At 43.1% G+C, this 14,903-nt stretch overlaps 1 protein-coding gene across 2 annotated transcripts in view; it reads right to left on the reverse strand.

Moving 5' to 3' along the window:
* Positions 1-14,070, reverse strand: part of ANKRD27 (ankyrin repeat domain 27) — a 48,381-nt gene extending 34,311 nt beyond the window's left edge. Inside the window, exons 1-2 of one of the 2 annotated variants that reach the window (XM_072422128.1) lie at positions 13,972-14,070; positions 79-257 (exon numbers count right to left, since the gene is read on the reverse strand). In XM_072422128.1, the coding sequence (XP_072278229.1) occupies positions 79-180 (102 nt within the window). In that variant the 5' untranslated portion in view covers positions 181-257; positions 13,972-14,070. Of the gene's footprint in view, positions 1-78; positions 258-7,019; positions 7,123-13,971 lie in introns of those variants that run through there. The other variant, XM_072422129.1, reaches the window with a different exon arrangement.
* Positions 14,071-14,903: the final 833 nt, after the last annotated feature.

The raw sequence follows: 14,903 nt of genomic DNA on the forward strand, positions 1-14,903 counted from the left end.
GATGGGTTCAATTAGGCTTGCTTAGCATAGGCATAAGCCCTGCTCACCGCCGTGCCCAGTTACCCCGAGCACACTTACAATGCCGTGAACTTCTGCAACCTTGTCGATAAGGTCAGGCCTCTGCTTGTGGATCGCCAAGTAGAAAGCGTTGTTCAGAATGTCTTCATCATACATAGCCATAAGGGATGTCAGTTCTGCCAGACGTACGGGAGCGGAGAGGTTACTGTGCTCATGATGGCTCTGTTGTGTCTACGCACCTGGAAAAAAAAAAAAAAAAAAAATATCTAATTGATACAACGCTGCTAATATTATTTTTAAAAGAAATTGTCAATTTACCAATTTACAGTTTTAAACAATCCTGCCATGGAGGTCCTTGTTCAAACATTGCCTGTGATAGGGTCAGTGACAATGTGCTTCCTCCATCACCGAAATTCCCAATGCAGCCCAATGCAGGGGTCACCTCAATACTCATTACACAGGCCCAGTCCACAGTTGTCACCAATAGGAAATAGGTTGTCAGCCACGGTTGTCACCGGCTCTGAGAAATGCCATGCAGCTGTTACTAAAGTAATAATGATAGACCTGCATTGAGAAAAGAAGCAGCACCTGGTAAGCACAGCTATACAAAGCCATCTCTGTGCATTGAAAGTCGGACACGAGGTGCAGTTATATCAAAGAATCTTATCACATGCCGCCACTTCATGCTGCAAGGCCCAGTCTGCTCCCAGCATGCATTGCTGGGACCTTTCAAACACTTAGGGAAAAAAAAACAGCAGTAACGGGTTCATGTATTGAACCGAGGATTGATTTTTCTTCTGTTTACAGAGAGATTCTCCCTTTGCTTTAAAGAGGAAAGCCAAACAATCAAATGAGATTTATAGATTGTGTTTTCCCGGCAACTGCATCAATTTAAGGAGCAACGCCAGGACAATCAATGTGGAAAGACATGCAGGACGAGTGTAAAATCTGCTGCCCCATTGCTTGTGGGGGCTTCAAAATGTTCTTTAAAAGAAGCATTGGGCATATAGAGCAGAAATAGCAGAAAAAGAAAGAGTGGCCCTTCAAGTCTGCCCTTTTTTAGATGTCATGTTTGTTAAGCAGGTAAAGAAACATATTTGGCAAAATCTACTGACCCATCTAGGTAAAAATGTCCTCCAACGCATTTATTCTACTAAAAAGGCAAAATGTATAACGATAAATTAACACAACTCCACCATATTAGGGACAGTGATCTCCCCAGCACCTTTTAGTTGGGTGCACCACCCGGCACTTTTTAGTGACCGTCAAGGTTTTGTGCTTATTTAAAAATTGGGTCTGCCACCCACTTACAGCTTCTTCCCACTCAGACTGAAAACATTTCTGGGGAGAATACTGCAAGGGAAAAGGTGGAAAAATTTTAGGTTTGGGAAAAATGGGTATCATACCTCATATCCTATATCTGAAAAGTGTGCCATCTTAGATGATGGGCCCTAAGAGAGAAACAACATGATCCCCCCTAATCTCCACATCTCCTCCCTAAATGAAGATGTAGGAGGATGATCTCATGTGAATTCTTGAGATTAAGTTAGGGTTCCTCCAGAGGTTGCTTGGGGTTCCTCGAGCTGTGACGGATTCACCTCCCATTTGATGATGGCTACATAGCAATATGTCTATTAAGGTTTGTTAGTTTATTTACATCATACAATTTGTAATAATTTTCTATTAAAAACTCAGTCGAAATATTGAAGAAAAAAAATGTTACCCCTCTACAACCTGCAGAAAGACATTTGTAGGACAATCTGCCGTTATTGTCGTAATGAAGCAAATTGGAAACTTGGGAACTGACGTGATGGCTGCTCACATCCCATCGTCCAGATGGCCTTAGGGAAGCAGGTTATTTAGTCCATCTGCCTTTGTTGCTGAACAGGAGATTACACATGACAAATAACTAGCTGTAAGCCTCTTAGTGGCCGCGCGGCTACAGCTGGGACAGCACAGTCCCGTGGGCACAAAAACTATGGGCGAACAGCCGGCTGGATACAACCACGTCATTGGGGACGAGCCATTCACAGTTCACTTGCTGTTTTGGAAAAGGAAGCTGGAACGGAGGAATAAAATGAATCTTCCTGGTGGATGTGCTTAAAATGACTGTGATTTATATACTACTGGTGAAAAGTCACATTCACTGCTATATAAATACATCTCTGAAGCACGGTGTATCATACAATTGCTGTATTTATTCCCACATCTGTGTAACACATGTAGGTGAACTGCAAGTCCAATGGACCTTAGGGCACCACAATGCATAGTGAAGCATCAATGTGACAGTACATTTCAGTTTTTTGTGCACTGCGGTAGGCAACCTATTTAAATAAGGCTTCCGAAACGTATTGCAAAAAGCTGAGGAATGCACAGTAATGCGTATACACTGCTGTGGCTGCAACAGTGCAGTGTTCCCCCCAATCCCTCTTAGCTGGGCACACCACCTGGCACTTTACAGTGACCACCCGGCTGTTTTTGGGTGGTTACTAAAGAGTTGGGTCAAAATACAGGGGCAGCCACCCTTCTATCATTTCTTACCAATAGTGTATACCTGCATCAGCCCTTAACTGGGAGACCAGAATTCTCTCCAGGTCCATTTAGCTGGGTGCACCACCCAGCACCTTTCAGTAACCACCCAGCTGTTTTTGAGTGGTTACTGGGTCACAATACGGGGGCAGCCACCCACCTACATCCTCTTTACCCAGCTTATAAAAAAAATTCTTAATACTGAAGACGCTTGCAGTCCAATGTCCCCACTGTATGTCGCACCGCAGCCAGCAGACAGGAAGCTAAACATGTTTAGAAGTGGGTCAGAACTAACAAAACATCTCATTGGGTTCCCTCTGCACCTATGGCTTGCATATTAGAAAGCAGAAGGATGAGATCTTCTGTCTGCTCCCTTGTCAATATATTTGCATGCAGCAGATTTTATTAGCACCCAGCCATGCTCCCCTTCTCCTAGTCTGAGTGTTGCTGGACTTCAAGAGACTATAGGAATGAGCAGACTGCATTGCATGAAAACCACTGCAGGTAATGTCCACACTGCGCCCTCTTATTATTAAACAGGATATATATAGCGCCAACATATTACGCAGCTCTGTACAATAAATAGGGGTTGCAAATGACAGACAGCTACAGGAGGAGGAGGGGAACCCATAACAGAAAGAAATTAAACTAAATGAATAAAAGAGGCGCTCAGGCTAGAGCTGGATGATACTGGACTCCAGAAAGGAAATAAGATGGGTTCTTTCTGACTTGCTGCAGTTTCTAATGCACATTGTGAAAAGCTCCGCCTGCGAGTTGGTGCCGTGTAACTTCCCCTCTTTCCATTTCTTGTACCATCATCCACAACTAAATCTAAGACAAGCGTGAAATGCATTGGTGGTGTAAGTCAGCATTTTTAAAATTAGATGGCAAGGAAGCTGAGGTGGGCGTGTTTAGGAACAGCCCCCAGCACAAGCCGGGGTTCCCAGGTCACTGGACCATCGCGCCTTAGCAATGCTTGAACGCATTTCAAAGCTCAGTGTTTCATTTAGACTCTGAGTGAACTTTTAACATCTTCCTAATGGAAATAAAAGGAAAAAAATCACTTAGAGGAATAAAAAGACAAGAACATTTCTTTTCCATGCGAGCAGATTTTTGTTGTCAACAATTAGGCCGGCGATTTAATAGCTCCATTAAAATCAGAAGATGCCTGCGGGAATAAAACCAATCAGCGTGTTCTTCTTAGAAATAAGAAATTGCAGAGTTTCCTTACATGAGAAAATATTAGAAAAGGGGGCTCTGTAGGCAGCTAGTAATGAATGAAACTCAATCACTAAAATGTAATCAGTCATATCGTGTTCTCCCCAGAGTTCGATGGGAAGAAGCTGTAGGCTGGTGGTGGCCCCAGTATTGTGACCCAACTTTTCAGTAACTACCCAAAAACAGCCGGGTGGTTACTGAAAGTGCTGGGTGGTGCGCCCAGCTAAAAGGGGCTGGAGAGAACCCGCATAGGTTAATATCCTTTCAAAACCTATTTATAAACAGGCAGCACAGTGGCTTAGTGGTTAGCACTCTGGCCTTTGCAGTGCTGGGTCCCTGGTTCAAATCTCAGCCAGGACTCAATCTGCATGGAGTTTGCAGATTCTCCCTGTGTTTGTGTGGGTTTCCTCCAGGTTCCCTGGATTCCTCCCACATGCAGTTAGGTTAATTGGCTTCCCCCCAAAATTTGACCCTTAGACTGTATTGAAGTCATATGACTATGGTAAGGACATTAGATTGTGAGCTCCCTTGACAGCTAGTGACATGACTATGAACTTTGTACAGTGGTGTGTAATATGTTGGCGCTATATAAATACTGGATTTTATTAATAAACATTTTAATATATTCCCTTAAAGATAATATCTGATATTCCTGCCATAAGGTTCTTTGTGTGCACTTTGCCTGTAATGGGGTGACAACTATTTGTCCTTAAATTCCAACTATGCTCTTGAGTTGTAACACTATCTAAGTAGCTTCGGATGGAGTGGTGTTTTGTACACATATAAGAACTAAAGTTCCACTTCAAAATTCACAATCAGGACGGGCATTATTGCAGGTGATGTCCCTTATGCAATTATCCCTCCTACCTGACTGATCGCTCCAGGTGTCTGGCAAAAGAGCCGAGCTGCGCATGTGCAACGTCAGCCTTGGTTGCCAGGATCCAAGCAAAGCCATACCAAGCAATCCTGACTTCCTCTGCGCATGCTCGGAATGAATGAACTCCAGATCCACATGTGCAGGAGCTGCTTATTCCTGGTACAGCCAATCAAAAAAGCCGAAGATTACAAGGAGGCAAACAAGGAAGAAGATGGCAGTGCCCTGTGATGTAATGGCCGAGTAACACGGGGTCTAGTTCTGAATTAAGAAGACATGGCACTGTTGCCCGATATGATCCCCAATTTATGACTTTCTCTCTTCATTTCCAGCTGCCGAATGTTGCCATTGGGAATCAAGCTAAAGGCAACTATGGGCTGCTAATGGGGTCCGACTCCCAACTAACCAAACATCCTGAAATCTGTGTGCCGGAGAAGCTTGTTGTATGACAGGTTCACTTGAGATCCCAAATTCAAGGCGGACGGCAGATTATTTTTCTGAATCCAGGGACAAGACAATCTGGCACCACTTTAACATGAACTCTTAAAACCGATCTTTCCCTGGTATGGCATAAACAAGAGTAAATTATTAAAGACGCTGTAACTCCCAGCAGCCCCAGCAAGTCAGCTGCAAGAGACCGAGATGACCCACTTGTTAATGATAAAAATGACTTTTTTCAAGGCCTTTAAATATTTTAGAACTTATTTTAAGAAACTTGCTGGAGTTAAAGGTACAGCCCAGTCAGAATGGAAATGAAATCTTAAGGTGCCCAAAGCAAAGACATCTTATCTGCTTCATACTTATTTCTTTATGAAGGAATTGCAATGGTCTAACTTTTTACTGCTGGCAATCTGGGAACGCTTTCTTGTTGTGATGGATAGAAGATCCCAAACACACAAGGCCGATTCTCTGGGCCAGGGACAGACAGATTGGGGAGGGAGGGGATAGATGATGATGGACATCCAGCCAAGAGATAAGAGGGAGCCACCCAACTTGCTGCAGCATCTAATGCACATTGTGAAAAGCTCACAGCGTGTAGTGTAATCAGAGGAAGCAATTTTGGGCCAAGAGAAGAGCCGGTACAGCTGTGCAAAACAGAAGGAAATGATGAAAGCAGTTTGAAACACAGGAAAATATTAATACTTTAGCCATTGTTCAGTAAATATTATTTTGAAATAATGGGACTTTTTTGGCTAAAAGTTTGTCCATCATGAGAAAAAGTGCAATGGCTACCATTCCTGGCATCTTGGTTAAAATGCTGATGGACTCGATAAGCTTGGTTCTAACACTTGTAAGTACAAGAATGTTGACAGAAGGGTGTAATGAGTGCCCAAAATCATTATCCATATACTCCACTGCTATGCCATAGGATGTCAAATTTACAGTCACATGAACAGAAGCCTATGGCTATGTTCACTTTGGCCATGAGGGGGCAGAGCATTTACTGTTTCTTTGTGCCAAGGAACCACTGCCTTGGTAGGGCCGCTGTGGCAGGGGGGGAATGGGCAGGGCCGGAAGCCCCTGCATAGGGCGGGGGGGGAAAGGCAAGGTCGGCAGCCCTACGTAGGGGGGGGGACGGGCAGGGCCGGCAGCCCCCTGGGCAGCACAGAGGCTCAGTGGTTGGCACTCTGGCCTTTGCAGTGCTGGGTCCCAGGTTTAAATCTCAGCCAGGACACTATCTGCATGAAGTTTGCAGGTTCTCCCCATGTTTGTGTGGGTTTCCACCCAAATTCCAAAAACATGGTTAGGGTAACTGGTATATCCCCATATTGACCTTTAACTATATTAATGACATTTTACTATGGTTGGGACATTAGATTGTGAGCTCCTTTGAGGGACAGCTAGTGACATAACTATGGACTTTGTACAGCGCTGCGTAATATGATGGCGCTATATAAACACTGCATAATAATATTAATCATAAGGAGAACACTGATGTTATTCCAAAATGTGCACCTTTCAATAAATGATTACCTGGCAATGCTTTCATGGAGGTCTTTGTTCAGCAAGTTCCTGTTACAGGATGTCTAATAACTGATCATGCATGGGTACCGTGTCACATGTGCCCAGGGTGGGGACTACAGGAGGCCCATCAACACATGTGCAGGCCTGATGTACAGTTATCACCTTAAGGAAGCCGGTCTACAGCAATGTTGTGTACTAGTAAGAGTGCAGCAGGGGGGCTGAAAAATCCCAGGGGAGATGAATAAAAATATAAAAGAACAAAAAGTATATGAAAAAGGTGAAAATAGTTTTTTTTATGAATAAAAAGTAGAAATTGTTTATGATCCACAATACCCCAGCAAACTAAACATCTCTCTGTAAGAGTTGGATCTACTTTATCATACCCAATATATATATTTCTACATTTAGTACTTACCAAGCAAAGGATATAAAGCAAATATATGAGGTTCTCTCGCTCTCGCCCCAGGCTAGAATGTACGTTTTTCCAGCAACAAATCCATTTCTCTTTTGTGAATGATTTAAGTTGTTGTGTCAGTTATTATAAAAAGTTACAAATAAAGGTTCAGGATGTCAAACATTGCCAGGATGAAACGCTTGGCTGAACTTCCCCTTTGCAGAGTCAAATTGACAGTCAAATTAGGACTAAAAAATAGCAAAAAAAAAAATATATATAAATATTGGGTTGGCTATTAAGACTCATGATACTTAGTGATGCTAAAGGGCAAATTTATAAAGCAGAAATGATAATAAGCATTCACCAATAGTGAATCACTTTAAAACAATTTTAAACATTTAAAACAAATGATACCTCTTAGATTGTAAGCTCTTCGGGGCAGGGTCCTCGCCTCCTTCTGTGTCACTGTCTGTATCTGTCTGTCATTTGCAACCCCTACTTAATGTACAGCGCTGCGTATTATGTTATATAAATTTATATGCTATAAAAATCCTGTTTTTTAATAATCCTAATGCTGCTGAAGATTTACTTGTAGTGAGTGATTGCTGAATACATTATGTTTCAATATTATGCCTCCTAGTAGGTGCACAGCAGTAAAGCCCATGAAGCAAAAACAAGAACTGATATGTCTAATGATGCAATTCGATTTATTGCTGTGTTACAGCAAATTTGCAATATGGAGAAAACATGCAATTTCGCATCAAAGTGAAACACCAAATTTCCACTGGAAATCAGCCACATAACAAACATAAGGCAATAAACTGTTTTTTTTTCTTTAAGCACATTTAATTTTTAGATATAGCACACATATATAACTGTAAGAGCAACTTGATGTGAATGCCAGTTCAGTGTTTAAGCAAAAAAAGTTTTTTAAACTGGGTGGAAGCCCCTGTATTATGACCTAACTTATCAGTACCACCCAAAAACAGCCGGGTGGTTACTGAAAAGTGCCAGGTAGTGCACGCAGCTAAAAGGGGCTGGGGTGAACAGTGCAGTTGGTAAACAAGCGTTTCCAAAACTAAAATATATATATATATATATATATATATATATATATATATATATATATATATATATATATATATACACACATACATACATACTCACCCAGTTTAAGGATATCCCCTGCAGTACTTCTTTTTGGTCACTAGGCTTCCAGATTCAATGATGCACAGCATTGTAAAATGTGCAGGACTGAGGACATGCTGTGAGTGCAGGAATTCATGGGGACATTCCTTGAGTTTATAGCTCCCTGCATTTACAATTAAAAGATGCAGAGTGGCACAGTCACCTCCTCCTCAGAACTGTTTTCTGGATAATTCAGGACTACCCACTATCAGGAAAGAAGGATTGTGAAAAAGAACCCCTTCTTTCCCATGACTGGCTTGAAGACATAATGAGAAGCAGCTGCAGTGAATGTACAGCTTGAGGGCTTTATAACACGCCACACTAAACTCCAAGCTTTTTCCTTATCAGTACTGTGTTCTCTCTAGCCCCTTTTAGCTGGGCGTACCACCCAGGACTTTTCAGTAACCACCCGGCTGATTTTGGGTGAGTTTAGTGACTATACAGCGGCTGACACCCGCCTACAATTTCTTCTCACCCTGCTTAAAAAAATGCGTTGAACACTTCAGAGCTGGCATACTCACCCTCAGTTTGAGGATGTCCCCTGCAGTAATTCTTTCCTGCCACTAGAGGTCGTTCCAGGTTTAATGATCACAGCATTGTTAAATGTGCAGGACTGAGGACATTCTGTGAGTGCAGGAATTCATAGACACATTCCCTAATTGGGGATCCATAGCTCCTTGCATTCACAATGAAAAGATACAAGGAGAGACACCACCACTTCAGGAATGTATTCTGGATAAATCAGAACCACCCAGTATCAGGAAAAAAAAACAAGCATTAGGAAAGAGGACCCTGCTGTCACATGACTGTTTTGAAGACAGATATAATAAAAGACTAATGAGAATATAAAATAGGTAGGGAAGAGGGACTAATACGGCAGAGCCCAAAAAGGGGAATAAATGTCAAATTACAGCCATTCCCATACAGTTTTCCTCTAGGGCTGTTCCCCAGCATAAGAATAATGCTGAAGCGGCAGCTATAACTGGGAGTGATAAGGGCAAATCCTCCCACAAACCAGATCCACACAGATATTGCCAGAACAGAAGCAAAAAGTTTGCTGAAATGAATACAATAAAATATACAGTCCACAGAGAATATTCTAACACCCCAAACAAAACCAAAGTGTAAATGTAACCATGGAAAACGCCAATTATGTGACTTTATAGTTACGTGATATGGAATGCAGACTGGTAATTCACAGAATGATCTCACAGGAAAGGGATTTCCTCTTCAATGAAATCATTCTACAAAATGACTTTAGTAGTGTTCAGGAACAAAAAAAAAATGAAAGAATACGGTAAGTATCCTATTTAATGTACAGCGCTACGTAACATGTTGGCGCTATATAAATCCTGAATAATAAGTGTGTGTGGGGGTTGATAGTTAAAATTCTCTATAGTTCAGTTTTAGGTTCACCATTCCTTGGAAATATTACCATAAGAGTGGGAAATTCAATACGCTGCTATGAAGATGCAACAAGAAAGTTATCTAAAGGAGAGTATACAACTTTCTGTTTTCCTAGCACCCCATGGAAGCAAATGATGGGAATTACTTTAAGAATTACTGCATGAAATGGGAGAGTGCTTGTTATTGATTCAGTACAGAGAATCCAGACTGCTCATCATTTTATGTGCCAAGCAAGCTGATCTATTCTGTAGTATGAGAAGAAGGTATTTCACAAGGACCACATCGTGAAATAAGATCGCTGCGGCGACTTAATGGGAATGCAGAGCCTCCTGGGATACCTACGTCGTGCATCCCGGGAAGCTCTGGCTGCTCCTTCTGCGCATGCCCTGATTTTGGGCATTTTTCCACCAAGGGGAAAGTGAGATGTGCAGCGAGATCGGCTCTTTTTTTTTTACGCCTTTACAGCGGCTACATCACTCGAATTCACACCTGTGCAAGAAAAAGCAGAGAAGACGGAAGAGAAGACTGAAGATGGCCACACCCGTCCCGCACTGGGACGAAGAGGAATTCCAGGACGACGCGGGAGCGGATCGTGGGAAGGACCTGGATCTGCAGGATTAAAGGTGTGATTTTTTTTTATTTTTAGTTTAGTGGCACTTTAGGCTAAGTTGTAAACAATTTTTGGTGTACAAATATAGCAGTTGATTGTTACATTCTCATTCTAGTGATCACATACAAAGTACCATCGTCTCAAGCCCGACGCGTTTCGTCGACTAGCTTCTTCAGGGGATTCTTGGAGACTTAATTTTGGTAAATGATCACTTGGTCATGTTTATTGAAGGATAATGATGAGGGAAGCACTACTTACATATAAAGGGATGTCCGGGGGTTTGTAGGGCACTGCTAGTATGTCTCCCAGGAAGAACGTAAAAGTGATATCCTGATTTTGTTCTTGTGGGTGGGAGAAATGACCAGGGATCCTGGTAGCTTCTGACAGCTTGTAGAGTCCTGGAAGGGACCATAGCCCTGGGAGAATGCGGCTCCAGCAGTTTGATTTTGTGCTTTTTGGATTCTTAATCCTTTTACTTTTTTTTCCCTCTCTCTCCATGTGATTCTTAAGAGCCTTTCCAAACACAGTGGGCTGAAGACTTCCTCTTATCACAGACTAACCTGCAGAGGATATGAAGTCTTTGAAGCAGCTAGATGACTTGGAAGAAGTGAAACAAAGTGGCTACTTTTGGGATGAACCAATCAATCTTAAACAGGAACTAAATTAAAAAGAATCTAAAACAGAAATAAAAATACACTTACCTTCAATCCCGCAACGCAGTCGATCGGTCCAAAGGTGTCTTCCATCAGATCCCGCGTCGTCCCAGTATTCGTCTCTCCTCTCCGTCTCATCTTCTACTCTTCTTCCTGGTTCTTCTTCCTACGTCACCTGACCCAGGCGCGAGATCAGGTGATGTAGGTTGATCAGGTGACTGTGCATGCGTGAGATCGGCAAATTTTTATCTTTTCACCGAAAGGCATGTCGGGCATGCGCAAAAAAAGCACGCAAGAGCCTCAGGATGCCTGACGTAGGTATCCTAGGAGACTTAGCGCTCCAATTTATTCTCAATCACCTAGGCGATTGAGGATTAGGGAGCACCTTTATTTTTTTTTATATTTTTTTTTTTTAAAAAGGGTGTTGCAGAATTTTTACTTAAAGGGGTTGTGTTCTCTTTTATTTAAAGTGAAATTTCTGAGTTTAGGTACGCTTTAAGTCCTGTGGCTCTTTTGGCCGTGCTACAGATAGCAAAAACACAGCGTTAAGGGAGAGAAACCACTTTGCAACCTCTTTGCAGGTTTTTGTACTGGGAGCAAATGGGCAATAGCATGGGATGCCAGTTTGACCAAACAGTGCAATAGGGCATCCACAGATGGCAGCAATGCAGGGCAATGGCTGAGTGTAATGAATGCAAATGGGAGGAGTTGGCTGCACAGGTTTTCATTAGGTGATCAGTGTTTCTCAGCCAGGGTTCCTCCAGAGGTTGCTAGAGGTTCCTTGAACGATTAGCAATCAAATCAGTTTAAGTGACACTAATGATTGTCTTGGTTATCTGTAAGGGTGACATTCTTCCCAATGGCCGGAAATGTAAGAGGAATTCTTCCCACTGACCACAATACTAACGTGCTGTGGGTTGTGCAGGGTTAAACCCAGAATTTTTTTTTTTTTTTTTTTTAAACCTGGGTGGGAAAAATTTTAGGTGGGTGTCAGCCCCTATATTGTGTCCCAACTCATCAGTAACCACCCAAAAACAGGCGGGTGGCTACTGACAAATTGCCGGGTGGTGCACCCAGCTAAAAGGGGCTGGGAAGAACACTGATGTGGATATAGTAATTATAGCCGGGGTTCCCTGGGAAACATGAAAATTATTTTAAGGGTACCCCAATGTTAAAAAAGTTGAGAGACACTGTGAAAGACGATAGGGGTAATTGTGACAGCCGTGGCTACAGAAAGTTGCAGCAGTGCAGGCAGTCAGTGATTCATGCTCATTGTGTCACCTGTGTATACCGGTGAGTTGCAGCTTCGCACATCGGTGATTCCCAATGACATCACTCTAACCAAACATGTTCCTGGATGCCAAGGGCAAGAGTTCAGATAGCTGTAAGAGAAACTGAAAGATATGAACATTAGCAAACTTGCACAGGCTGTTTTTTTTCCCAGCCACAGCTCCGAATGTTCATGGCGACCTTGCAGAAATCTTTAGCTTGTCCATGAACAAATCGCCTAATTTATCAAGGTGGCATTTTATGGTCATTGAAAGAATACCAAGATATGGGCAGGTTGGCATCAGGTGGTGTATAGATAACTCCTCACTGAGAGGATTTTGGTACATGGAGGTCGCATCATTTTTATTATTATTACACAGTATTTATATAGCACCAACATATTGTACAAAGTCCCTAGTCATGTCACTAGCTGTCCCTCACAATATAATGTCCCTACCATAGTCATGTCTTTAATACAGTCTAAAGTCAAATGTGGGGAGAAGCCAATGAACCTAACTGCATGTTTTTGGAATGTGGGAGGAAACCGGAGTACCCAGAGGAAACCCAAACAGACACAGGGAGAACCTGCAAACTCCATGCAGATAATGTCATGGTTGAGATTTGAACCTGGGACCAGCACTGCAAAGGCCGGAGTGCTAACCTCTGAGCCACGGTGAAAAGAGATATGGAAGCACTTTCATTCAGGCACACATGTGTAAATGATGGAACACATATTGGTTCTTGCAGTGCACCCAGCAATAAGAAATCATTCTAAAGTCACAGATTAGGGTTAACTCTAAACTAAACCCCACAGCAGATTGATGAACAACTGATTAAGACCGATTGCTGTTCTCCCCAGCTTCTTTTAGCTGTGCACCACCTGACATTTTTCAGTAACCACCTGGCTATTTTTGTGTGGTTACAATATAGGTGCCGCCACCCGCCTACAGCTTCTTCCCACCCATTTCTAGGGGGAACGCGGCACTCTTATGAAGGAGAGAACAGCAGGGTTCTGCTAGCACATCCTCTTCCGCCCCCATTCTATTGAATGGCATTGTGTGTACAGAGTGCATTCATTCGTCACCGGAAATGATCATGAAAGATGATATCCTCCGCCATCTATCCTATGTCTGGTGCAGCTTGCTCAGTACTGGGGTGGTAAACCAGCTGTAAACCCAATTTGAAAGTTATTTCCATTCCATTCGGTGTTATATCTCTGTGCTGCTGACCTCCTGCATTCTTTTTTGCAGCACTTCCTGTCTACATGCACATGGCTGCACGGCATTTCTCCGAGCGAGTTTCCAGGTGATGACTTTGGTGGCCCATGCCTGCCTATTGGATATGAAAACTGGCTCTAGAAGTTTGTGCCAGGGTGATAATGCCACCCCACCCCTAATTGGGGGACGGAGCAGTGCCACCCTTGTATTTGGTGCCCAGAACAACCATAGACCACCATTACCCTCTTCTGCCCCCATCCATTGGCAGTCTCAGTACCACCCTCAGACATCACTTACCTGCACCCAGGTGCACCCCAGGCCCCCACAAGGCCATAAAATAGGTTTTCACCCAGCAGTACCCCAAAACTATCATCCCCACCCCAAAATAAAGAGGTTCTGCAGCAGTTGACAACTAAATACACTCAAATATACCAAACCAGCAACATGAAAACGTGTGACACAGGACAGACATTTACCCCAGTGAGAGATCTGGGGGGCACCCCCAATGCCAGACCTGGGGGTATCACCTATGGCCCTTTGCCCCAGTCACGTGACTGCATATTCAGGGTATTTAGAGAACTGTCATGTTAAAGTAAAAGCAGGGTGACAGAGAAGGCAGCTGTACTCACCCTGGCCACAGCACCCCCGTACTCTCCTCTCTCCTTCCTCCGGACTTCCCTCACCAGAACCGCTCAGCTCTTCGCTGCAATCCTCAGAACAGCTTAGCCCGGGACCAACAACAACGCCAACAGCCAATCAGCGCCACTGTCTGAGCGACAGGCAACGCCCACAGCCAATAGAGGTGCGACGTGGGCGGGCTTTCTCTAAACGTGGACACATAGGCCTAAACTGGTGCAGACGTCATCGACGCCCAACCAGCGGCGGCCATCTTTGTTTCTGGAAAACAGAATCTGTCACCAAGTAGCTAAGGGGAAATTCCAAGTGTTGTGCCATCTATTGTAGGATGTTATAGTTAGCTGCCTATATTTTGCTTCTAGGCAACTGCAAAGACTTCAAAATCTAACCCTCTGGTCTATATGAAAATGCTGCTTTTTTTATGTGGCTGCCAGTCACCCACTTTAAACCTTAAAATTATTACTTTATAATATAAAAATAAAATAATATAACATTAATAATATATTTATTAAACAGGATTTGTATAGCACCAACATATTACGCAGCGCTGTATATTAAATAGGGGTTGCAAATGACAGACGAATACAGACAATGACACAGGAGGATGAGAGGACCCTGCCACGAAGAGTTTACAATCGAAGAGGTGGGGGAATTAACAAACAATAAGAGGGGGAATATGTAGTGGTGGTTAGTAGTGACGTTTTCAAAAGATAAGAGAAGACGGTTATTCAAGTTTGAAAAAATGGGGTTTGAGTGCTCTTTTAAATGAGCAGAAAGTAGGAGCAAGCCGCATAGGACGAGGAAGACCATTCCAAAGCTAGAGAAGCCCCAGAGCCGTGCGTGTGAGGAGGTTATGAGTGAGGAAGTCATTAGTAAGTCATTGGAGGAGTGAAGAGAGCGGCTAAGGGAGGGGAATTTTTCTATC

Source organism: Pyxicephalus adspersus, chromosome 9 (assembly GCF_032062135.1).
Source record: "Pyxicephalus adspersus chromosome 9, UCB_Pads_2.0, whole genome shotgun sequence".
Taxonomy (NCBI): Eukaryota; Metazoa; Chordata; class Amphibia; order Anura; family Pyxicephalidae; genus Pyxicephalus; species Pyxicephalus adspersus.